A 27,729-nucleotide genomic window follows, 5' to 3' on the forward strand; every position below is an offset into this window, starting at 1 on the left:
TCTAAGTATCAACTGGCCAAATTTCAAATCGGCGGAACATGTAGTTTACGAAAGGCGATCTAAAAACGCAAAAAGTCAAGAAATTCTTTTCGAAAAAAAATTCTTTATGGAATTTCAGATGTCTGAAAGTGACGATGGCAAACGCCGCATATTTCTATCTGTCTTAGTTTCACAGATATTTGACATTAAACATTTCAAAACTGAAAATTTGTCATCCGAGACTTTAATCGTTCTTAATTTAATTATTTGTAGACGTACATTAAAAATTTGCTTAGTTTTGGATTTTGGGTGAAATTCTGCGTACAATGGGCGCCAAAAACTTACGTCTGCTTTGCAGATAAGCGAGATATTGAACGACTTAGATTTAGGGCGAGAAAAACAACCACATCTTTTTATTTGTTTTGGAGATGGAGCTTTATATACATATTTTGAAACCAAAAATCCTCTATCCGGAATTTTAATCGCTTATTAATTTATTAATTCTTTATTTGTGGACAAACGTTAAGTTAAAAATTCGGATAGTTTTGAATTCTGCGTAAAATGAGTACCAATAACTTCAGTTTGCTCCGCAAATAAGTGAGATATCGACTGAATTAGATTTAGATGCTTAATTTTTTCGAAAAATTTTGAATTCTGATAATGTATCATCGGGTTCTTATTGGCCTAAAAGCGAGAAAAACAATGGCACAAACCGCATTTTCTATCTGTCGTATTTCCGGAGATATAAAGTTTCAAAAATTAAAAAAGTCGTGTTTACCCCGAAAATACATACTTTGTAAATTGGAAAAAATAAACTTTTGAATCCGGGAAAAGTAAAAGCAATAAAAATGCCAAAAAAACGATGGGAAAAATTATTGAGGACTATTGAGATGATGGTGTGTTTTCAAACGACGGTAAAAGCAATAAAATTGAAACGTTTTTTATCGTTTTGCCTGGCAAACCGCACGAAGAGTCCGTCTGTCAGAAAGAAAGAAATACAAAGTAATTCATCAAGTTTGCCGCTAATTAAAACCCCAGGCAATGATTACGTTCTCATTTGTATGGCAATTTAGTTTTATTTCCCATGAATTATTTCGGTACTTTTTCACGGATGGCGTCGTGTAGGAAAAGGGAATCTAAAAATCGCGCGTTTACACGCATAAAGAAATTTCCATGTCCGCGAAGGGTCAAAAATAATAGATGATATCATTAGACATTCTTGAACTAATTAAAGAAATGAAAAATAGCTTCGCAGCGCCAGGTGTATCGCGTTCATTATTCTACTGTCGATTTTATCGTGGCTTGGCCGAAAAATGCATGAAATTGCTTAGCTCGACTTTAAAGAAACCGTTCCAGAAAACCCATATTCAATTATCTGAGATTTTTTCGTCGGTCGGCATTCTCGGTAACGCACAAAAATCAGGTGTGAACTTGTCACGAACAATAACAAAATTTAATGGTATTTATCCACTAACGTTGTTGTTGTGTGCCCGAGGGCAAGCGAGTTTAACAAACAGAGAGGTTTGCGTCTGCATATGCAAAACATCAAAACGATTCAGAAGGTACATTTACCCAATGTCAATCAAACCAGTGTTCAGAAACGTTGATACTGATCGCGTGCTGTCGACCTGATCTTAGCGCATACGGCTCATAAGGTCCACATTCGTGTAAAGTGACCTTAACACGCGAACGCAGCACACGCAACTTGCATAAGTTAACAATCGCAGAGTGGATTTGGCCACTAGAAAATAAAAAGCACTCGTATTAGTCTATTTTAATACGATTAATCACGATATCTCCCAACAGACGACTTTATTGGCCGCCCAGAGATTGAAATCTCGTTCAAGAGCGAGGAAAATATTTTTTACGAGATTAAGTAATCAGTTGCGAGTGCCTCGGATAAAAATATTATTAATTATCAAAGTACGGGATAAGAGTTGGACGAAGAAATCTCAAAACTCATTTATTTCTTAGAAGTTAATTAATTAAAAAATGAAGCCCACTCTTTTTAACCAGTCTGATACAATGGAAATAGACGATAATTTATGGTTTTAAATACAAAACTAACCATTTTGAGCTCGGGAAAGAAAGAGATGTTTATTGGGTTTAAAAAACATTTGTCTTCTGTTTAATTATATGATGTCATTTCGGAGTCATTAGTGGGAGCTTGGATTTTAATTCTTTATTAATTATCTTTTCTTCTCTTTTCGAAGACACACCCAATAAGCCACATCAGAAATCGAATGATTTTCTCATGGCAGAGACGGCAATAATTACAGATGCAAAAAACTGGGGTAAAATGTGCCAGTCACAATGCTAATGTATCATTTTAGCTCTGAAAGACCAGCTGTATAGCGACATGCGATACGAACCCTTAAAACTACAATATGTAAGAAACGGTCTCACCGCGCGTTTTTTATGGGTAATTGCAGGGTCTGAAATGGACTAAAAAGACTGCTTTTGAAACTGGTTATTATTTCTAGATATAACTCAACTTTGACAGTTGGGGCTGTGTCACTTTCAGCTTATTATGACGTCCACAGATTTGCAAAAACGTTGTCTCAAAATCCGCAGTGAATAATAAGCGAAATGATTAATGGTTCAAGATGATGAAATGTGTAAATAGAGCACTTTTCGAGGTACCGATAATTCATTTTCGTTCCAACGAATCAGACGCGCGGTGATTGCCAGAGATAAGAATGAGAAATATATGTAGTTTTAATTATTGCACACAGTCAAAGCAAATAAAAGTATTTGGATTCTCTCAGTAATTGCTTCGTGATTCGCTCGCAATGTTTGCGTTGTCGCTGAAGATAAAAATATAGCTTTCCGTTGATGATTAAAGCTGAGAATTGCTCGCGAAGCGCGAAATTTCTGCTAAAGTACATTTTAGCATAGAAAAAGTGGAACACGATGTTTACATGCATGTGTGCACGCAATGTATTTGCGTACTATTCTATTTATTCGTTCAATGAGTGACCAATCAGGCAGATCTTGTGTTTATAGCAAATGCTGTTTGTGTTCTCGTTTTTCACAACGCTTCGCTAAACACGGGTGTGATTGCGCGATTTTTTTATACCTGCCTGATCAAGGTTCACGAATTGACGGAGCTTTATGAATTGGAATTAAATTCATACACCTCGTGGGACAACAAAGCTCACACTGAAATTTTGTGGACGATAATTCCAAGTGTAAAGTTATTAAAATGCCACTCACAGCTTTCTACCTGCTAGAAAACAAATGGACCCCGCACAAAACAAAAGGGAAACAATTAAAAAGTGTAAATTACAAACAGAGATCTTGTTCCAGATGAAAAATTAAACCCAATGAAAAATAACGTTTGTGAAATATCGTTTCTGCTGAGGCTTTCTTTGACTTATTTCTTTTTGGCAATTATAACTTTGGGATAATGACTTCGTGGCGCTGCAGTGATATATCGTTTAGCGGAAGAACGGCCAAATTAGCTGCTAAAAATTCATAAAACTACTTATGAATTCACGTCTACCGCACGACGAAAAGGTGGCTTCCAAACTATGGATCCTGAATGGAGAAATTTTGTACCTCATTATTAACATTAATTTATCATTTTTCAAAAGCTATGCTTCCACTTTTGATTTAATTTGGGTTTTGAGTAAATTAATTTTAAGTTTCTCAGTCTTTCAGTTTTGGTTTTGTTTCTCGCTTTTGTATTAAAAATTGTAGAATAGTACTTAAAATACAGTTTTTGTGGACGTTGCTGTTTAAGTCGAGTCCGGAATAGCAGATGAGTTCGCAAATTCTTTTTAGGTACGTGTTACAAACAACATTTTTTAGTTAAAGCTTCCAAAACCACATTCCAACCTCTTACTATGTATGATCAATTATTTCTCAAAAATAGTGCGCTTTGGATTTTAATCAGCATGCTTCCATAGTAACGATCAGATTGTTTAAATTAAACACAAAAAATTACGGTTAATTGAGTTACATTTATTTACAAATCTAATAATTTATTCATATATATGTATCTAATTGATTAAATAAAGTTGTTTAATTGTTGTATTAAACCTCTATGTTTTATTAGTTGTCATGTCAACTTTTTGATTCATTATAGAGACCTAAATGAGTCCGTAAAATAGTTATTTTTACATGATAATGCCAAAGATAATCAAGCCATCTAAGTGATTTTTGCTTAACAAATTTTAACTTATTAAGAACATTGATTATTGAAAAAAAATTAAAAAAAAAATGTATTTCCGTTTACTAAAAGCTAAAATTATGCAGTTTTTTTTTCCGATCAAAGAAACTAACTTTACAGAGAAATTAGCCTGAAAAGTGATTAGAAAATTGTCGTTTTAATGTACTACTATATTCATAATCAATCATCATCAAAAACAAAACAGTTATTTAGGTACCAAGGCCTAAAAGTGTTTTTTTTTTCGGCCGAGCCTTTTTTGATGGCCGAGGCGATAGCCAAGACCAGAAAGAAGATGAGGGAAAAATAGCACTTTTTAGCCGTGTTACACACAAGATTTGTAGGCGACTTCATTATAAAATTTACGAGTTTATTAATTTTTATTTATGATTTATTCATCAAATTATTTATAAAACTGAACAATTGTAAGTTGTATGAACAACCTGTGATGTGCTTTTTTATGTTGTTACAGCAACACTTTTGTCACAGCGGGACATATTTATCTGCAATAATTCAATTCGTCTTTATTGAACTGTACAGCAATTTGTCGATTTTATTTTACCAAAATTTTTATAAAATTGGGGGTAATATCGGTAGCATGATGTAAACTAAAAAAATCATCTATAGATGGCGCGACCCTAGTACGGACGAAAATTAAATCGACCAGAAAACGGTAATTTTTTGTCCGCTTTTAGAAACTAAAATTCAAGTAGTCGCTTAAAAAGGTATAGTATTGTGGGATTTTTTTTAGTTATGATTTTAGAATCAAAGAACAATGTATTTTAGTCCCCAAATTTCTAAATCTCAGATTTGACGACAAAAATGTAAAAAATAAAAAATTGTCAATCTCTGCTAAAAGAAATTAAAATGGACTATGTATGTATAATACAAAGTGGAATAGACTTAAATAATTCTACAGTGAAAATCGTAACCCCATCAGAAAGTAGTAGATTTTGTTACACGGCAGAAAAGTGGTACTTTTTGTTGAGCAATTAAATTGCAAAATTGCGAGACAGGAAAGCCACTTTTCGGCCAAATAACAAATACTACTTTTTCTCCAAATGAAAGATTCAGTTTCACGACTGACAATGAGTGAATGCAAATTGAACTAAAAACATGGATGGCTATGCATGTAGTTGTCATTGATGACATTTACTGTGAAAAATATTGGTTTCAAAGAGTTTCAAAGTTAAGATCGTGCAAGTGCCATACAAAATGTAAGTCTCAAACAGTAATCGTCACAAAAAGTTCTTTTTATGCCTAGACAGCAGAAGTGTTTCCATGTCAACGAGCGCTTTTCATTACTTATAACAAAATTGCCTACTTTACTGTCTAAAAACGACTAAAAATAGTGATTTTTTGTGATGTTAGGAGAAAAACAAAATTTCATAAAATCTATTAGCTTAAAAAATAAAATTTTTTAATCGTTGTATCAAACGGTTATGCACTATTGGTTGTCATTGAAAAGACTTATTTTAAAGACTTAAATGAGCCCCTAAAATTGCTATTTTTTGGAGGGTAGGTTTATCTACTAAAAAAATGTATCGCTCGAATGAAAATTAAGCTTTAGAATTTGCTGGCATTCGCTTGGATTCGTGAAGCTCATTCATGATAGTGCTAGCATCTTGTAATCGAGATAGTTTCGATGATAAACTTCGTTTTCTGTTCCTCTTGGTGCTTTCACGTGAGCTCCACCTGGAGCATTCCTTTTGACGCCGCAATCTTTTGACCGAAGCAAATGAAACGCAAACATAAGATTTAACAGCGATACAGAACTTTTCACGCATTTCAGTGAATTATTGAAATCGCCATTTCGTTTTCCAGTAGTGACCGCAATATTACGTCACGGTTAGCTAGGAGTCTCTTTGATGTCACGCGATTTATTATTGACGAAAGCTTCTGGATAACATCCATGACAATAATTCCAGCTAGTTTTATACACATCGTACAGGAAGCGATAAGATAATGTTCCAGGCGTAATCCAAATCCTCGCGCGTGTTAATATTAATGAGGATTACGCGTTTTGATGAAACGAGGCGCTACTACCATCTGCAATTTTCGTGGTACAATGGACGCATCCATCGATGCAAACATTGACATAAACATCGGTACAGTAGCAATCAGCGGGGGGTGGCAAGTCCGGTGTGTAATCAGGGCACCCATGGTGTCGACATTAGGCTCCATTACCCACTGGAGCGATACCTTTTCACAGAGGATTAGCCGGGCTGAGATCGAGCCAAAGGTGCAATCAACAACACCTTTTAAGACCTATCAGCTCCTTTGATCGGGCGACTGATAGTACTCGAAGGTATTGTCCCAGAGGACGTTCTTCTGGCGCTTTCAAATCTGATTTTAATGATGGACAAAAGGACACGCCTTCTATCTCGTTGATGGTTCAGAGTTGGTACGGCGTGAAATAGGATTGGAGACGGGACAGATGGCGCAATAGACCATCATCGTCTATTTCATCAATTATTACAAAAATAACGCGTCGTGCAAATGTGAACGGTTCATTGATTAAAATTGTGGACAGAGCGTGCACACGCCAGCGGACTCTATTAAAATTCGAACAGAAGTCGGATTTGCTTTGACACCCTTTACTTTGAAGTGCATCAACCGTCTAGTCTTTAATCGCAATTGGCGATTTGACTGGAAATTTCCACTTCAGCCTCTCCTACGTCACGGGGGAAAAAAGAGCACGCAAAACGTGATTGAATTATTTTTTAACAAAACTGTCACACTTTTACTAATTATTCCCATTCCGATTCTCACTTCTTCTATGAGGAAACTTTCTTTATTCACAATCAGTCAATAGCGTAAAATGCAACTAATTTTTGGGTGTAAATCAGGCTTTCAAGTGTATGATTTAACAAGTTTTAGCAATGTTGTGAAAGATGATTAGCTTCTAAGCATGCCACAGTTGCGTCAAGGTCAAACGCTTTTGCTGCCAATTGTTATCGATAAAAATCACTAAGGGCTGCTGCCAAAGGTACTTATTTCAGCAGTCGAAAACAACTCAAAAGCGGTCAGTAATGAGTCGTAACGGTCAGGAATAAAGCACTTCCCAACCTCTGGGGGCGCCACGGAGGATTTTGAACTAAAATTTTTAAATTAAGATAGCTGGATTATGTAAACAGGCGTTGATGGTAACCGCAATCGATTTTTTTTTGACAATTGATTAACCTCAAAGACACATTTTTGTTTTAAAAAGTGAGTTAGTGTTTATAACATTTATTAACAGCGCAATTCTGGAGGAGTACACTCTACTTCACTATCGGACATTGTTTTTGGAAAAAAATCACGAGGAGAAAATCCAAATTTGTTACGACTTTTGCTAACAAATTTGATAGAATGTCAATCGTGCACTGCCTGCTAAATGTTAATTATGAGCATTATTCTGAAAATACTCAACAACAATAATTGAAGAATAACGTTGTAACCGTCAATTCGTCAAAACTGAGATACAAGTGAAAAAACGTTCTACAATATACGATATACAGGGTCTAGCAACACTTGTGTCCACCCCCAAAATTGTCTTTAATTTTAAAATACAAAGCTCTAGAAGCTGACGCATTTTTTTTTTATCACCGATAGTTTTGGCGTCGCGACACCTTAAAAATGTAATTTTTAGCTAATTGTGAGGGTTTGTGAAATCAACAACTAATTTAATTTTTTTTAATTATAAATGTGATAAAAATATCTCAGTTGTCATTTAGATTTAATGCAAATTGTATTCAAAATGTGAGGAATAAATGCTGTTTTATCAAGTTAGCTTCCAATTTCATTACGTCAAAATTGGAAACTACGTTTACACCCATCTGTCAACATCTTTTGTCACAATTGACATCTATCCTTTGGTTCGCTTTAGATTGAAAAAAAACTCTTACTTGGTAAAATTGTCACTTTGTCGATCTTAATTAACGATTTCTGGTGTTCAAAAAGTGCAACATGCCTAGTTAACAAATTTCACTTTCATACGAGTAAATGAAGTGACTTGAGAAATTTTGGTGTAAACGTAGTTTGCCTCATAATTTTGAAAACTAACTTGATAAAGCAGCGTTTTTTTCGCAATTTTTAAACACAATTTCTATTAGAAATCACAAGTATGTTGAAAAAAATTTGAATTCTCGAATATTACCGCTAAAACTCAAAAATCGCTAAAAATTATACTTCCTGGGCGTCGCGACGCTAAACAAACCGTCATAAAAATTAAGTTTTTGCGTCAGCTTTTAGAGCTTTATCAGCTATGAGCGTATGCAAATTTTCAAAATTTTGTCTCTAAAATTAAAGACGATTTTGGGGGTGAACCCAAGTGTTGCCGGACCCTGTATAGTTTTTTTTTGGAAAATCTGGTCAAAGGAAACTTTTTTCGTTTATCAACATGTGTTTTAATAAAAATAAATTTTAAATATTGTGTTTGTATCGTTGCTTGTTTGATATTCGAGACGACCTTTCAATTAATCAACTAAGTTTACTAGTGACATTTCACGCTTTAGGGAGATGACACATTGACGTACAAATCTTTAAATCACACATGTTTCTTGTTTGTTTATTTAAATTATTGTAAATAAAATAGTATACATACCTTGGTGGAAAGTTTCATTCCTGTCTTGCATATTTGCTGCCCTCGAGCTGCGCTCTCGGGTATCAAACTTATGCTCGACAGGAATGAAACACTTTCCCTCTCGGTATGTAATCTACTATTATCCATCCGCTGTTTTTGGTGTCCTGAGCTGTAAAGTTTGTTCACGTGCTAGACTTTTTCTGTTAGCACAACCATTATATTGTTCCATAAAAAGTAGTGATAATCTGGCGCAGACAGGAAAAAAAGCGCACACAGTCGGGACATGATCGAAATATGCCCAGACAGACAAATAATACAGTAACACCTAATTATTATCGTTTATCGAGTGCCTGCGTAATATCGTAAATAGCAAGATTTTATCACCAAATATTAAATTCAGAATTACGATTAGAGCACTCTAATCTTCTAGCCATGAGATAGGGCAAAGTTATATTATTTCACTTGAACCGTGAGAACCTTCCAGCTGAATGTTAGACCATTTGGGTCTTCAGGAGGAATCTGAAGAGTAGCGGGTTGGTGGCACAGCTGGCCGACTGTGTTTCAGCGCTTATAATTCAAATATATAATATTAATACTTGAACAAGATAATTGTTGTTTAATATTCCTGTACAGCAGTGTCATAAGTAAATATAAAATTATGTGTTTTCCTGTTAAACAATGTTTTAACTCTCTGCACAGTAGCACGACAAATATTACTATAAATAATGTATAAACCGTGAAATTTATGTGTGTACATTTTTGTTGTTGTTTTATACATTTCTGTATAAACATTCCATTTCCAGGTGCTACTGCTTCAGATTCCTTATCTCGCAGCAAGTTCACAGTGTTCAAGAAACGAAATAATAGAGTTGTTATTACGATTATTATGATATTTACTTCTGGTTGTGCGTAGCCGCCGACTAATTATCACGCTTCTAATTAGAATCCTTGTTATAACGTAATGAAAGACTCGGGGAAAATCCGAAATAGAGCATTAATTTGCTTGTTTGGTGAAGGATGTGCGACCCAAATGTCCGCACAAGTAGCGATAATTTATTAATATCTGCAGATAAACACGTTTCTTCTTGTAATAGCACACCCAATTAGTAAAGAAACTTTAATTGCAAGTGTAACACACCCTTACGGAAGGGTAGAATTTAAACCTCACCATTACCATTAGTTGCGCATTGTGTGTTTCTAAGTATACAATTTGAATCAACACGAACATGCTAGCTTTATTGACTTGTAGTGTATTCTGAAGAAAAACGGGAAACCTATTACGAGGGGCCTAATTAAAAAAAATAAATTAAAAACAGCGATCAATCTCTGTCGAAAAATAAGACATCGCTCGGTTTCAAACCAATATTCGTCCGAAGAAAAATCCCGTTTAATACGAGATCGGAATGTTCTTGGGGTGCAAATTCTTTCCAAATTAGCCCAGGGAGAGTTAATGAAGGAAGAAATGTTACGTTTTCTACTAATTTAAAAAGGAAAAGGGGGAACGTCGATCTTACGACTTCATTTTTTAAAGTTCGCAGTTTTATGTTCACCGACTTAATTAATTCGTCACTGGGGACGACTCTGATTTGAGAAATTTTTAAATAAATTTCATCTCGCCAATGAATTTTTCGCATTTTTTCTGCTTTATTAAATACTTCTTAGAACGTAATTAACGGAGGGGGAATTATTTTTCAAATCTTCATCCGACACAAAGTATTAGAACATACAAAGAAAATTTTCATCTCCACTTACATCTGAACACCCCTTTACGTCTACAAGTTTCAAAGAAATTTCAGATTAATTATTCAATCGGCAAAGATGCGAGACTGTTTTAGGGGAGCGTGCACATTAGGGCAGTTTTGATAGAAAGTCTCGGAATGTAATTTGTGGATTTGTTTTGTGTTCTTACCATATGCAAGAGTAGATATGAATCCAGTTATCTGTTTGTCACTGATAGGAATGGTTGTAATGAATTTATTCAGCTTAGCTATTTAAACAGGCAAGCAATCAATAAGCGATTCGAGTAATAAAAGGTAGATTCGCAGCTTTTGGCGGAGTGTAATGATAAAGATAATGGCGAATGAGTTGATTTTATGCGGGCTCATAACCTGTAACAAGTGAAAACAATATTATTCTCAATAATCCCAGCCAAATCTCCCAACAGTAATTGGCCTTTTGTTGGCGCGTTTCACGTCGAATTAAAACTCATTTAAATAATATAATCTAGCAGAGCGGTGCGAAGTTTCGCTTATTAAAACATTGCAGTGTCGCTGGTAAGCCCGGAACTCGGAAATTGCGATGTATAAATTCACCTTAAGATGACGTTAATGAAATTTTCTTATTTCTGTATTTATTGCGCCCGTGTGTCTGTTAAAACATGCCTCAACCGAGGGATTATGCAGGTTGCTGCCCGTTTTTGTCAGCTATTTCATTAGGTGCGAAACACGTCGCCGACGACAAAACCAACCCCTTCACCAAACAATTCCTACTATTACACGAGCCGGATTTTATAATTCATGTAATAATACTGAACCGGAGCGGAATTAAAACTTTTCGCGGGAAGGAAACATAAAAACTGAATTTTTAATTATACAATTCAAGCAAACAAAAATCCCATTTTTGCTTTTAATTAGTGCGGGAAGGCGTAGTTCGTAAGCTCTCTTTTGCTCGGGACCGAGCTTCCCTCTGAAGAAATTATAAAATTTGTGTAATTACCTTCTCGGTAATACCTGTGGCGGTCGCAGGTGGCTCTCTACATCTTTAATTAATGCCATTACATATTCATCAGTCGGAAAAGGGTTGCGCGCTTAAAAATATATTTGCTTCACTCGGCATTTTCGCGCCCTCAATTTCGCCGTCTTAAGTACATTTTGCCTTTTATTTGTTTATTATGGCAAGGGGGCGAATTGCTCTATTATCTAGCTGACTCCTATTTACACCCTTTCGCACACAGTGATAAATGTTTACCTCGATCTTTGCACAAAAAAGAGAAACATTGTAATCAGAGATCAAATATTGTACATTTATCATTTAGGAATCGATTTGTGGCGGTTGTTACTTGTGATTATGATATCGCAGATAAATATTCAGTTACACAGTGCTTCTCTCGTGCGTAAAGTTCCATGTTGCGGGGAACTCAATCAGACATCATAATTAATTTATGGCAACTAATGAAGTCTTACTAGATTTGGTCCGGATGGGTCGGAGAAATGGAATTGTATTTTCATTCCCTCCCTGTCTATCCATTTCTGAGACCGCATCAAATTAATTTATGAGCACTTAGAACATAACCATCAAACATTGAAAAATCGTGAAAGGCTTGGATTTCCGCTTAGTCCGCATTTTAAAATAAATTCACCCCTATTCTATATCGTATTTCAATCACTTGTGTTTTTATCATGAAAGATCGAATGCGACAAGAACGCTAAAACAATGCAGAGTGGATCTCTTCAGACGACACCCTCTATACTGGCACCCTTATCTGGTCAAAGATACCACTCGGTTTTTTGTTTCTTAATTATTTCATTTTCTCGAGCACGCAGTTGAAAATTATATGCATATGCAAATAAATTAGATTGAGCAATAAAATAATAATGTCTAACGTTTCTTTTTTACCGGAAACACTTTTCAGCGTACAACCTGTAAGAAGAGGTCAGAATTAAATTACATGTGAATGAGTTTTATCATTCATAGTCTTCATTGTTCACGCAGGAGTAATTAGGAAGTGTTTGTAGTCTACCTGCTTATTATGCTCTCATTTTAAAAGATGCAATTAATTTGATTTATATTTCTACGTTTCCTTGTAGATAATATACAACATATACGCACCTAATAATACTGAAATAAAATTAAAATGTTATTTTTCTCTCTCTGGGCGTAAACACATTAATTTGTTTAATGTTCAGTGAACAAAGTAACACTCTACCACCGAAATTTTCTCGCATTTAATTCGCATACTTCCGTCCGAAAAATTCCCAAGCGATTTTACGAAAGTTGAAATCTTCGGAAACAAATATTGTAATTAACACGAAGAATGCGAGTTCACTTTGATATGTAATTAGCTCGGAGAGAACTGAATGTAATTGGAATTCCATTGCAGGGAAACGATTAACAGTCGGCACAGCAAATCTCTCTTCATTTTGCCATCGATCAAAAATCGAGGCATTGACCGATTTTGTAATGACTCGCAAAATTACAAAAGAGTACAATCCATGGGTTGCCAGGAAAAACAACTAATTTGCAAATTCATTTTCTCTCGCGTCTCGCAGGAATTGTTTTTTGTTTATAGGAGCTATAAATATACAAATTGCTGGTTTCTGTCAAGTTATAATGATATTCAGTCCTCTGCTACTATAAAATGTAGATTGTTATCGTCCTAGTATAATTATAATATAACTTCATAAACATTTCTTGAAGTAGACAGAACAACGTAAATAACTAGATTTATGTGGAAGAGTAAATTTCATTATCATTTCCGCCGAGATAAGTGAAAATGTGAAATTGACCGTTTTCATAGTCGTCCATCATCGAGTTAAAATTTTCACGTAAAAACACAAGTTCTCATGATCACGATTTCATCTAAATAGGTACTTGTTATGTAATTACAGACAATTTACCCGTTTCTAAGGTACTTCCTTTCCAATGTTAATTTGTTGAAAATATTATTAATGAAGACGTTTTGAGCTTATTTTGATCATTATTAGTCGTTAACTAGTTGCGTTTACGATTCTTCCATTTTACGGTCGTTAAATTTGAAAATTAAAGTTTTTTTCTAGATTTGTTCTCTTAATTATTTAATTTTATTATTTCTCGGTAAATTATTAAATTTCGGGTAAAAGAAGGAGGCATAATTTTTAGATATTCTTAGGAAAAAGCGCTTTCTACTTCGTCTAATTGCTGCATTGGCAGAAGTAAAATTTTGAATGTTTGCTCGAGTTTAATAAAGGTGCTTATTCATTAGAAAAGTGGAACTATTCCATGTAATTCTCACAAAAGCTAGCTGTAACTTTATGAGGCGTGTGGCTACCTCTAATAAATTTAATTGTTCTTCCGTTAAGTAATCTGCATATTCAATAAAATATTAGCTCGGCGATTCGGGTCTCAGGTGGGCACTTTCTCGTTAATTGAATTAGAAATGATAGTAAAGATAGTCGTTTTTTGAGAATGAAATTTTCTACGCGTGCAGGTAATGAAAACGTGGATCTTAAACAGAGATAAAAGGGGTAAAATCGAGCCCTTTGCATTTAGAAACATCGAGCAAGTTGGAAGATGTTTAAAGGTAACTCTATTTTCTTAATTGAAACAAATTAGGCAAGCACTTGCCTTTGAAGTTGTACATTTCAGGCGACGAGTTATACCGGCGCAATTCCAGCTTATTATTCTTGTTCCGCCACGAAATAGCTTCTTAATTTCGAAAAACTCGTTAACCGCAATTTAAATTTGTGTGAAATTTTATTTGAATCACTTTGTGTTCTCTGTACTTTCGATCTTGATTATTAATGTAGCTTTGACGTTGAGATGGAACTTTGGGCTGTAATTCTATTACGAGTTTCTTTACGCCCCCGAAAATTCCGAGAGACGATTTGTTGATTGTCTCTGCCTAATTTGCTGCCTCATTTCTTTGATTGTGTTCGTGTTAGGTTTGCACGGTTGGAATGCTGCATTGTAGCGGAAGACGAGTGTTTGCTCGGGTTAAATCCGGCTTAAAGGGAGTGTTGAAGATCATCCTCAACGAGGAAACGACAGACCCGATTTTAATTATACAGGAGTTACACAAAGAGATGTTCGAACCGAAATCGTTTGGGTAATCGGGTGAATTCGCCGGAAATAAATAATTGTTTGGATTTATTGCTTTGTGAGAGGCGAATACAAACCACCCTAATTCTTGAACAAACTTCCTATTTGCTTCATTTAATTAAACACTTGGAAGAAAATGCGATCCTCCCTTTGAACTTGGTCACAAATGGAAATGTTTTTCCAGAAAAGTTGCTGTTTGCGTTATGAACACAAAAACATAAAGTGTATTACGTCTCGCGATGAGGCAATAATTTTTGCTCTTGTTTTATTATACGGCCTGGAGGAAGATTCCGCGTTATATCTGTGAAGTAGCAAGTGCAAACGTGTTATGATTGTCGTAAAATAATAAACTTGGAAGTGCATGTACGTCTTGGTTTTCCGGTATGATATGCACATATTACGGTGGTAGCGGCGTCGATTTTCGAAGGGCGTTAGCATATTTGTGTAAAGGCACCTCGTCGTGTGTCTTGTCTAAGCAGCAGCACGTGGTGCTATAAAAATATTGCTACAAAAAATATTAGTCTTTCATTTTGCCTGAAACGTATTTTGTGTAAAATAACAGCAACAGTGTACACATTTATTCGTTAAAATGTTTTCTCTTTTTTGTGAGTTCGTTAATTTTTGTTTGTGTATCTTCTGTAGCCGGAGAAATGCGTTTTTACGCTCGTTAAAAGGAAACCTTAAAAAATCAATTAATTAATTAAAACGCGGTTTACTTTCCATTCAGACCATTCGTTGGTTATTGTTCTTGAAAAGGGCCGGTAAAAGAGGATTAAAACGAAATTAAGAGACAGATGTGTTTTGCGGCGAATGTTTATTTACCTTTCCGAGAAAAAGCATCTGTTATAAAAATGGAATAGTTGAAATATTCACACGCCATGTGATGTAACAATTTATGATTTATAATTTTAATATTTCCCTAACACAAACACTCACTTCTGTTCCAAGTCACTCGTCGCAATGCTCATTTCTATGGAAATAAGCAGACCGACTCGAAATGCTTGTTTTTGTGTCATATGGTTTCATCGTTTATTTTCGATTCATATTTTCATAAAGCCGCGATATTTTCGCCTCTGTTTTATTTAAAAGATTGATTTAGTTTTTTCTTGAATATTAGCTATACTATAATTCTGTTTTCATTCAGACAGGATAAATAAACGCGAGATGATCCTGTTATTAAATACTCTTTTCATAAATACGAGTCATAAGAATTCAAACAGATCCAATCTTATATAAACCACATTTTCCATTCGCAAACTAATGTGTTACTAACACGAAACACGCAATTTTAGTGACTTTTTCTAAGGCTCAAGACTAATTTTAAATCGCCTGATAAGGCCGGTAGCCGACTAAACACGTGTGCTTCAGGGGCGCCGTTATTTCGCCCATTTCAAGTGATGTTTTAAAATGTCTTATCGTTATTGGGGTGCCATGTGACGAATACAGTAAACAGACATCGAAACGATTAAAGATTCTGGAAATACACGACGTTTTATGGGGGTGATAGCGCCACTTCAATCTCTAGTGTTCCTGTCTGTACCCCCAGCACCTGTTTTTCTCGTGGATTAACAAGCAAACCCAAGGAACGACTTTGTATCCAATTTAAAATTATATACCGCCAAAATCCCATCCTATTTGCACGCATCGAAAACTTATCCCAAGATTATACGTTGAAAAACAGGGCCGCACTCGAGGGAAGATTCGTCTCAGAAAAACGTTCTAATTGATTCTTAATAAAGCGTGTGTTCATTACTCGTCTTATCGCATTTGATATCTGGGAGATAATCCGGTCGTGAGTGAAGGTTTATGGTAACAAATTTAGCTTAATAGATGCATGTGCAACAGTAAGTGATTGTTTGACAACAATCTCGTGTTAAGATCTTTATATTTTTAATTCCGTGTTGATGCATCAAGATATGAATAATGGAAATCCTTGGGATCATTGTAAGACGAGAAATTTTTGAAAGGGTAGATTTTTTTAATTGCTCAAGAAGTGCACTTTTATTGAGCCTTTGACGAAGACGTATGAGTTGAACCGCCAATCAATCATCGAAAGCGTCGTAATCTATGCACTCCCATGCCGCTTTAAGATCCGATCCAGGGGTGTTAAAAGTAACAATTAACTTGTTTAAACAACATCGCCGCATTAGCATCATAAGTGCGTAATCCAGCAGCATGTTGCAAAATCCGTATAGATCCATCATAACTTGTCACTCGTTCACAAAGCTAGCAGTTTACACCTGGACGTTTTAATAACCAAAAAATCCTGCGGCGAAAAAACATTTATCTAAAACACATATTTCGAGCAGATGGTGCATCGGGGTTGTAAAAAATACGTTTAGATTGGGGGGAAGATGGCCCAAAACTAAATTAAAACTTGATGCTACTTGTTTCTAACTATGCAAATTAAACTGTACGATACCTTTTGAGTCATATTAAAATCTGACGTGAGGTGCATTTCTTTCGAGATTACCGATATTAAAAACGAAATAATACGGCGGTGGCGGATATTAATAAAAAAAACTTGCTTCCAGCGCTTCCGTCAAGCTGACCGAGAGATTCTCGACATTATCTTATCGTCGTTTCCCACAAGACTCGTGTTAAATGATACATGCTAAAAAATATGGAATTGAAACATCATTCAATCCTCCCTAAAAATTGAAAAGGGTCACGTGTACATTGTATTTCATGACTTTGTATTTTTATCCCCAAAAGATTATGTCGTGTAGATTAAGCTCCGCTTCGTTGATGCGCCATCCAATTTTTCATCTAATCTTACGCCTACACCGGAATTTAAATAATTAACGTAACAAAACAACAAAAGTAGCGGATAATTTGTTAACACACGTTAAGTGAGAATCTTGATAATTATCGTGGAACTAATTAGTCTAATTTTAATTAAAAAAGGGGGATTACTACTTATTTATTATAAATCTGTTTTATGTTGATATTATTTAAATTTCAGGTTGTCTTCGTTTATTTTATTCCTTAATTATCATTTCCCTGTTTATTTTGGGTGAGCGCGCCGTTAGTCTAAAAATGCGAACAATGCCGGATTATGTTTCTATTGTCGTTTTTGATTTTTGCCATATCTGTAGCATATTAGATTACATGGAGCGAACTGTTTATTTAGGAATCGTAAGGGTTAGTTTCTGGCACTGTAAGCTTCTCCGGAGGGTGGTTTATGGTCCGCACTACATCTGTTATACGAGATTATTTGCGATTTTCATAAGGGTTGCAACCCTTCACATCATTTTTTGTCGTTTAAAATGTGACGTGATAGAATTGTTATTTTAAAACACTTTCCAGTAAATATTATTAATAACAGCATCGTTTATAATGTTGCGAATAGCATAAAATGAGTAGTTTACATAAAACAGCAACTTAAAATAAACAGAAATAATTTTAAGAAGTTCATAACTATGCCAGATTTACTTAAATAACCGACTTGTTTATTTTAGAAATATTTAAGTAAGCTTAGTAACATATCTGTTACAAAAATGAATAGTTAAAAAATTTAGTGCATTCTTCCGCTCGCTCCTTCATAATTGGAATATAAATATTTGTGCGTATAATTGTCTAGAAACGTAAACAACTTGTACTTCCTCTGCGCAATGTAATAGAGAAGATCCGGTACAAAATAAAGGCCGCGCTTACACCGCATTAAAACTGAAATCACACGCGAAAGAAAAATTTAATTTGTGCGCCTCCGTCAATTTTCATCAGATTTGTGATACTCATTTGCGGCAAGAAAATCACCTTTGTTGGTTTTAGTTAGTTTTGGTTTTATAAGTTGGCATCGCTGCATAAATGTCAATTGTGTCAATTTGTGTGCCACTGATCTTCGAAAATAATAAAGGTAAACAAATTAAGTAAAGATGCCACAAAATTTGCTGAAACTCATGTGAATTTAATATCTGCAATCGTTTGATTTGAATGGGATGATACCAACCCATTTCCCAGATGATGAAATTCCCCTAAATGAGGAATGACGTTTCCAATTCAAACCAAAAGTTGACGTAACCGTTCTCCTAGGATTTTGATAAAACTTTGCAAAAAATTAGAATAGAGGTACACTAAAAACTCCCAAAAATTATAACTCGAACTACTGTACAGTTTTCGAGAAAATCGAAGTCAAAGTGTCATAAGAATACATGTAAAAAGTTAGTTTTTGCCGTTAAAATTTTAACGCTTGCTTGGATTTTCATACAAATCTCCCATAATATTGTCTAGATGTTCAGAAGACAATCAGCATTTGCAAAATAAATTTTTACCGTAGTTTTTTTCTTAAAATAATAAAGAAATCCGAATCTGACACTTCAACAGCCTACATAGGTCAATGTGGCAACGTTGCCTGGTTGTCGCAAACGTTTTATTGCAAATTAGAAATAAGTTTCTTTTCCAACTTCGTAATCTGGACTAGTTGCCTTCCAATAAACGTCTCTATCGCATTTTCCGGAAAATTTTCCCATTCCTTTGTCAATAACAGATTTTTTTAAGTGCGGCAAGCACTCAAACATTTATCTTCTTTTTCCGCAAATTTTTGTTTCTGCCACCTGCCTTTAAACGTAACTATTTCAGACATCCCAGTAATTAACAAACAGAAATTTAATCTGGAAATGTAATTTGTCGGTTATGTTGACAGCTCGCAGTGTTGCCAATACTACAAATGTCATGAAAGTACTGAAGTTAGCAACATTCAAAAAGTATCCGCAACAAACTTCAGCTCAATTTGTCTCGACCCTACTAAAGCCCGTTTTTTTTAAAAAACACCAACACCGCACTCTTCCACCACTTTACAACCGGCAACGTCGTCGATGGTGACTTTTTGGTGATAAAATCAAATAGGTTAGTTGCCTAATTGACAGTTTGATTACACAAAACGGCCTTTCAGGCTGTGCCGAGTCTTTTCACTATTAAATCCTTTGATTTGCAATCCAACAGGCTGTAAAAGAAACGTTCTTAACGAAAACACGCCTAATTTTCAAAAATGTAAAAAATTTGACAATTATTTTCTCACCAAAAATCTCCCTAGGCAACGTTGCCGGTTGTAATGCAGAGTTTTAAAACAAAGAAACGGACTTTACCTTAATAATTGTCGGGCACAAAATTTCGTCTTTGACACGGCTAGAATAGTTATTTGTGCGCCTCCGTCACTTTTCAAGAGATTTGTGATACTCATTTGCGGCAAGAAAATCACCTTTTGAATGTCTAGGCGTCAAACGTGACATTTCGAATAGTTGATTTTATTTTGCATAAATGTCAATTGTGTCAATTTGTGTGCCGATTTGGAGGCCAATAATAAAAGTAGATCAATTAAGCAAAAATGCTAAAAAAATTTGCTGAAACACATGTGAATTTAAATTAATCTCTCGTTTAATTTGAATGGGGTGCCTACCAACTTCTTTCCCAGTTGATAAAATTCCCCTAAATGAGGGAATGACGTTTCAAATTCAAACCAAAAGTCAAAATAAATTACTATTAATTTCGTGTTTGACACGGCTAGAAAATGTTTTGGAAATGCTCGGGCTCGGATTTCAATACTTTCCTTGCATTTCTAAAAGACCATTTTCTAGCCTAGTGAAACAAATAACTATTGTGCCTTCCCTCCTGTTTTTTTTGTCTTTTCCTTTACCTTATCGATTGTGTCCAATAAAGTTCTCTTGGTGCCATAAACGTCGAAAGAAGAGTGCATGGCCTTAATCTAAGCACAGTGTGGTTTTCTATTATGTTGTCAGAATGATACAAACGGCCTCAATAACCGCGAGCTCGGGGAGAGCCGGCTACCGGACAGCTGATAAACAATACGGCCCTGGGGCCATCCCCGTGTGATTCATGGCCCGATGTTCACTACTGCCGCACACTGCGATATCTCGTTAACCCGCCTTGGAAGTTGCACGTTTCACAAATAATTACAAACGCAAAAAATAGACGGAAAAAGACCCGAGAGAATCGAAGAAGAAAAGCTCGTTTCAGACGCGCGCTTATTTTGGAGTTAGTTACACTCGACTTAATCCGCCTTGGGAAACAAATATGCTCTCTTGCCTGGAAAATTAAATAATTTGTAAATGCGTTCGTTTCAATCACCGGCTTTTACCTAACTTTCAATTTGGCGGCGGGCCGGAAATAGCACAAGTTGCATGAAAAGCTGGGCTATGAAAACGTGAATATTTTATCACCTGGAAATAACCGCAATCTTGGAGAATTTTTCGAGTATCGAAATCAAATTTCATCAACTAATTTATTACCCATTGAAAACAACAAAAGTCTATTAATGTAAAATTAGAAGCGACGCTAACAAAGCCAGCGAGCGCAAGTGCAATTAATAAACTGTTATTGTAAATGCAAAGTTTTAGTCGAATTTCCGCCAAATAGACCTTTCAATCTGTCGACATAATTGCGTTTTCTCTAAACAATTACAGGACAGATATATAGTTTCCCCGTTAAGTGAATTTTCCTGGAATTTTTTCAGTGACTTCAAACAGAATTATCATGCAATTTGGAGAGCAAATAGGAATGAAATAATAGAACAAATAGTGAAATAAACGTGTCACGGAGAATTCTTGAGCGATAATGTCATGTTTGGTGTTGGTAAAGACCGTAAACTAAAACGTGCCAGAAAGTGGCAGTGCGGCGTCGCGACGCTGTAATAAAAATCGTCTCGAAATGTATAAACTCCACACCTCGTCTTAATGATCTCGCAAGCAATAAAACCTAATAAAATTAACCGATTATAGTTTAGATTTTAGGCGCCACCGGGATGCCGCCATAAATCACGAAGATGAAAAGAAACATTGTTTACATAGTATCGTCTTGAGTTGACTGTTAACAGCGCTGTTGGTGCGTTGATAAAAGAATAAACTGTTTAACAGCTGTCTATATTGGTCACAAAATATTACACGCTGATTCTGTTTTACTGCCTTTTTTATTACGGTGTGTTGTGAATAAGGCAATTTGCAGAAGTAAAAAATGGCGTGGAGTGGTCGTGTGGAAGAAGTAATCGATGCGAACCTAGTGGCCTAGTGTTCATCCCTCCGGTTGGTATCCTCCCTAGTCTTATTAAAAATCAATATGGGGCTAATTCCTGCAAGTCTGCAAATTGCGTTCGGGTTCAAAAAGGCATAGAGAACAATAAAATTGGTTTGATTCGATTATGTAATTTTGGAGCATATTAAAGTTGGCTTAAAACACGGAACTCACGAAAGGCAATATATCCCCTTGGAAAACAGCCATCAACCAGGTATTCCTCGGGGAGAACGTAAAAGATTCATAATCTGAGATTAAGTAAGAAAAAAGCCATTTCGTTTGACTAAACGCTTCTTTTCTTTCAAAATTACAATTGCTCCGCCGAGACATTAGGAAACTGATACCGACTCCTACTATACTTATGCCGGATTTTATACGTTTCGTAATCTTCTTTGTAGGTTTTTGATCTTAAGAACACATTAGCTACAAGTCATGCGTGTTCACGAGGGAGCAGTAATTGCAACTTTACGCAAGCTCACCAATAATAAGACTTTGCATATCAAACGCCAGATGAAATTTATTGCTAGATACAAAATTGATCCGAGTCCTAACTGAGCGACCATAAATCACTCCCGATTGAATTTTTAAACAGAATTGAGTGCTAATTGTATGAATGCTCATTTTACGAATCAGCGTACGAGTTAATCACTAGCCGCAGGGAGCTATTTCGACGCAATTGGGATCAGTTTACCAATAATTCACACGATTTCAATCAGTCAAACGCCGCACTCACGCAAATCAATTCTAACATAACACGAACATTAAACTGTATTCATAATACGTGAACACGAATTTGTCAATTATATGTACGAAATTTTATAACGACACAGGGAAAAAAACGGTCAACGCCACGAAAACCTCGACAGTAATTATAGGTTTTGATGATTGACTGCATTCGCCAATCGCATTTAACCGTTTCGAGCCCTCAGCTTGCCGGTTTGCATTTGCAATAAGGAGTGGTTATTATGCTTTTGTACAAAAAGTTAAATGCCCTCAAATTTTACATCGTATTTCAGGATTCGTGAGAGAGATTATTATAACAGACCCCGCCTATTCCTATAGCGATCCGGACCACGACGGGCAGTGATCAATCGGTTTGATATCCCTCCAGCCCCAAATCAAAGAACATTTGCGTATCGTTTAACCTGCCACAAGAAAACGCCGTTAACAGGTTTCAATGCCCAAACTGAAAGCCCAAAAGCTTTATCACATAAACACGAATTGTCATTCGGTGTTAATTAACAATTTTTGAGAAAGGGCAAAAAGAATTGGCAAGCTTTTGAAACCTTGTTATAATACCAGCTGACTCAAAGCGGATTTGGATTTGTTTCTTTTGTTCGTGTCTTTGAAATCAATGAAAAGGTCATCAAGTTAGTAAATAATAATGTGTCTTAAACAACCTCTAGCGAATGAAATTAATTAAGCTTGTCTCAAGAAATACCAACATGCTTTTTGAAGTTTCTAAAGCTCAAGGAAATAAAATATCAGACTATCATCCAAATTATTTCTTACTTTTAAAATTTGTTACAAGAGGGCGCAATACGTTGAACACGGAATTTAAAATAGACAAAATTTTGCTAAACTCTCTTTTTCTGCTTTATTTGAATTAATTAGAATGCTCCAATGCTTCTGTTTAATTATTTTTTTTATATTGAGAATTTATAAAAGTAAAGATGAGGGATTTTAATGCCAAAATCAGTAAAAAAGAAATATACAGAGAAATAGCAAGAAAATACAGCAATCATAACGAAACTAACGATAATGGCCAAAGACTCACAGAACACTCACATAGAAGGCGTTTCCAAACGGCGAAACAATCAACCAAATAGACCACGTTTTAACTGAAAGAAAATACGAAAATTGTATTAAAAAAATAAGGAATATGAGGGAGGTAAAATTCGGATCAGACCTAGTGAGCGCAATATGTCAAGTCAAAAGAGAATAGAAAGAAAATGTAAAGCAAAAAAAAGTAAAGAAACTTAACGACGCTTAGTTACTGAAAAATGATACAATTTGAGAGAATTATGAAAGAAGAATTAATGATTTGTTACAGAAGGATATCAACAACAAGCAGAAACAATACAAGAAAGATGGCAAAATATAAAAGTAACGTTAAAAAATTTAAATCTAGATCTAATACAGAAGGAAGATAGACGAAAACAAGCAAAGAATGGTTCTATAAAGAATGTCAAAAGCTGTCAGAAATGAAGAAAATAGTCAGACTAAAATTACGAAAATATTGAAGCAAATACAGCCACGGACACAAAATCTTAGACGTTTCAAAAATTTGAGTGTAGTCTTTGCTTTACTGTCATTGTCATTACTGACGTTTGAAACATCAAAGTATTGACAAGTTGACAATTAAGAATTATCAAGACTGAAGTATTTAAAACGAATAAAATTAGAATAGTATCTTTAGTACAGAGCGGTATGATCTACAGTCAGTTCCTTGCAATATTGGAAATACCGAAAATTTTGAAATTAAAAAATTATAACTCAAAATTGACAGTACAAAAAGTAAGGTTACAAATTCTAAGTGGGGTTTTACACCATGCGACAATTAAATGACATTGACGTCTAAGATTTTTTGTAAAGTCCGTTTTTTTTTTAAAAACCACCAACACCGCAATCTTCCCTTGCATTACAACCGGCAACGTTGCCTAGGGAGATTTTTGGTGAGAAAATAGTTGTCAAATTTTTGACATTTCTGAAAATTAGGCAGTGTTTCCGTTAAAAACGTTTCTTTTACAGCCTATTGGATTGCAAATCAAATAATTTAATAGTGAAAAGACTCGGCACAGCCTGAAAAGCCGTTTTGTGTAATCAAATTGTCAATTAGGCAGTTAACCTATTTGATTTTATCACCAAAAAGTCACCACCGACGAACATCGACCATGTTGCCGGTTGTAAAGTGCTGGGAGAGTGTGGTGTTGGTGGTTTTTTAATAAAAAAACGGACTTTAGAGTAGGTATGCTGGAATTAGAAACCATTTTAAAATGGGCAGAAAGAAGAAGATGCAACTAATTTACAAATGGCGACAAAAGAGGGTTTTATCAGGAAGCAACACTATTATAAAAAAAATCAGAGCAGAAATAACTTAATCAAGAACAGAATCTAAAAGAGGATATGAAAGAGCTTATGAAAGAGCAGAAGAAAAAGAATATGTTGAAGCTTACAGAGGAAGAATTAAAAGAAATAGTAAATGCTCTAAAGAACAACAAAAGTCCAGGATCAAATGAAATTAGCACTAAAATGCTGAAAACGGAAGAAGAAAAATTTCAAAACAGTTCTCAACGAGCGTTATTAGCAAAATACGAGAAAAAGCTAAAAGGAGGGTGGTAGGAAAACTAGAAGGAAAACCAATTATTATTAAAGGTAATGGTAATGGGAAACCAAGATAAAGAAAGAACTGGAAAATGGGAAGTAAACGGCGGAACAAAAAGAAAATATGTTTTTGAAGAAGTTAAAGATTTCGGGTGTCTGGGAGTGCAAGTAGGAAAAGAGGGCAGAGAAGAGAAAGAATAAAAGCTAGAATTATTACAAAAGGAAATTGAAAATATGGAAGTTTAAGTGCTATGTTGAAAGCTACATTTATATCCAGGAAGACCAAATTAAGGATATAAATATAAGACAGTTATAAGACCAACAGCAGTTAGTTATGTATGCCAGCGAAACGTGGGTGTTAAACAAAACATAAGAAGAAGCTCTCAAAAGATGGGAACGAAAAACATTGAAAGGAATTTTAGAGGGCAAAAAACCAAAAAGGGATGGCAGAGAAGAACTGACCAAGAGGTGTGCGCTCTATACAATAAACCGATAATAACAACATACATACATATCAAGGCGCAAAGATTAAAATGGCTGGGACACGTTGGGCGAATGAATAAGAAAAGAACAACAAAGCAAGTCCTATCTAGGAGACGAATAGGTAAAAAGAGAAAAGGGAAACCAAGAAAACGATGGTTAGAAAAGATGGAGGAGGATCTTGAATAAGTGCCAGTCAAAGCGTGGAGGGAAGAAAATAGGAACCGAGGTTCTTGAAATCAATAGTGCGAAGAGTGGACACTTGTAGATACATTGTAAATTACCTATATACGCCCTAGGTCTACAAAGTCTGTGGTGCTGAATAAATAAAAAAAATCCTTAAATGGGGGTATGTGGCCAAACTGCACTACCGGAAGTCCTAAAAATTAAGAGTGAGCGTTTGTAAATTGAAAAACAAAACAAATAATTAATCTTGGTTTGTAATTTCAATTTGGGAGGTCACTGCACGAAAGTTTGCTAAACGGCAAACAACTAAAGAGTAGTGTTTTCCGAAGAACAAGCGGTGTGGTATCACTTTTAACCGCTGACAAAAAGAATTTTTAACGGTTGCCCATAACTCATGCGGAATAATTGCCTTACGTTGTCCTTGCGTTGTTATAAACCCGCGTCCGCGGTTGTTTTATTGTGTCCGCGATAAATAATCCGGGGTTAGTTGGGTCGAGTAATTGAGTTGTACGATGAAGAAAAAGTATGACAGTAGATATCCGGAAATGAAGCCAATAAATCAAAGAGGGGTCGATTTGTCGACTGACCGTGCGATATCTGATATTTGCAGCGGACGCCACCTAATGGATGGAGTTGTCTGCAAACATACAGAACGTACGTTTTATGACTGATGGTGATGAGTATTTGGCCAACACTTTAAGGAATTGGACGAATGTTGAATGTTTGTTGAGGAAATGCTGTTTTTTTTAATATCTACACCTAGGTTTTAACAACAGTAAATCTCTACTATTTTGCAGTTCCAGGCCCGGTCGTCCTCCGAAGAGAGCGCCCGTGGGTCTCAGCCTCGCCGCCTCCCATCTCCAACATCAACAGCTCAAGAAACAACGCCTCGACAACGGTGATTATCCATACGAAAACGGACACATGGGTGGTAAGTACTCTTCAATTACCGCGTCACATTACCATAAATCTAATCATAACTCAGTAAATCCGAGCTTTTGGATTTTTTAGGTGTTACAGGTAGTTTTGTGAGTGCTGCCTAAACGTTGTTTGTGTTTTATTTGCCTGACAATAAAAGCTCTGACAGCTGTAATGTGTACGTTATTAAGCGGGAGAATGTATATTTGAATAGACGTTCAGAGGGAACACTTATTTTACTGCTGTAATCAATAAATCACTAAAAGCTGTTACTGACCGTCGCTTTTGTTTCGAATGAAACACACAAGGGTCGACTGAAATGTTCTCTGAAACGTTCAAAATTAAATAATTTTCATGTCCTGACGTTGCTTTTGTCGATTTGCTAAAAGGTTTCAATCCAATCCAATTTTCTGGCACGACACTCAAAATATCTTTTTGTATCAAACAGTTGGGCCTACAAACACAGGGAAATTGCTATTTTCGTACAACAAACTCAAAATTTCCAACAAATTGAACGCACTCAGATGGATAATACGAGTATTTTGATTCATCAGTTGTTGAATTTTCTAATTCGCATGACGCGCTAGGTGATGATTTTAACAAAGAAGATATAAGGTGGTGGGTGGATTTTCTTTGTGCTTTGTTAGTCAACGTCGACGGCGCGAACTGTAAACTGCAATTGCACAAACAAATTGGAGATGCAGCCGAGGCGGAATTACAAATGGTATAATTACAGCGTTCTTGGAGCTTCCGTGCGAAAAATTCGTACCTGATTTATTACTTCTTATTCCGAGAAATATTACACATTGTTATATAAAACGGCCCTTTCACAATCAAATACCACAAATCGGCCATTGTCTCGCAACATTGTAATTAATATATCCCAAAAATGCGTTTGTCGTTTATGCAAATTCCATAGCAGCAGCACCTTAATTACCGATTTTGTCCAACAAAAGGTTTAATAACCGACATACCTGAACTTTGACTGCCATTTTACAATGAAAATTTTAGCCGCTGATGGCATAACCGCCGAGCAATTCGATTTTGTAATTTTTCGCGTGCGATTCGTGTCGAGAGTAATCCGGAATATTCAAAGAAATGTAAAAATAGAATGGTATAATATTCGAGAATCATGTACGTTTACGACTTATCAAAAACAGCACGTAAGTACTTCCTGCTGTTGTGCTTGCCTCATTGCACCCATGTCAGTTTCAGATGCTATCAGAAATAAAAGTGCAATTTAATATACTTATACGTTTTCAAACGAATGCTAAATTGCATCGCC

The 27,729-nt window shown here is 35.5% G+C and overlaps 1 protein-coding gene across 2 annotated transcripts in view; it reads left to right on the forward strand.

Moving 5' to 3' along the window:
• Positions 1–27,729, forward strand: part of dac (dachshund family transcription factor) — a 122,312-nt gene that overhangs the window by 12,598 nt on the left and 81,985 nt on the right. Inside the window, exon 2 of one of the 2 annotated variants that reach the window (XM_088044112.1) lies at positions 26,324–26,457. In XM_088044112.1, coding sequence (XP_087900238.1) covers positions 26,324–26,457 — 134 coding nt within the window. The remainder of the gene's footprint in view (positions 1–26,323; positions 26,458–27,729) is intronic. The other variant, XM_088044111.1, reaches the window with a different exon arrangement.

The sequence above is a fragment of the Gnatocerus cornutus genome, chromosome 8 (genome assembly GCF_029298725.1).
Source record: "Gnatocerus cornutus isolate USDA-ARS CGAHR chromosome 8, icGnaCorn1.1, whole genome shotgun sequence".
Lineage (NCBI taxonomy): Eukaryota > Metazoa > Arthropoda > Insecta > Coleoptera > Tenebrionidae > Gnatocerus > Gnatocerus cornutus.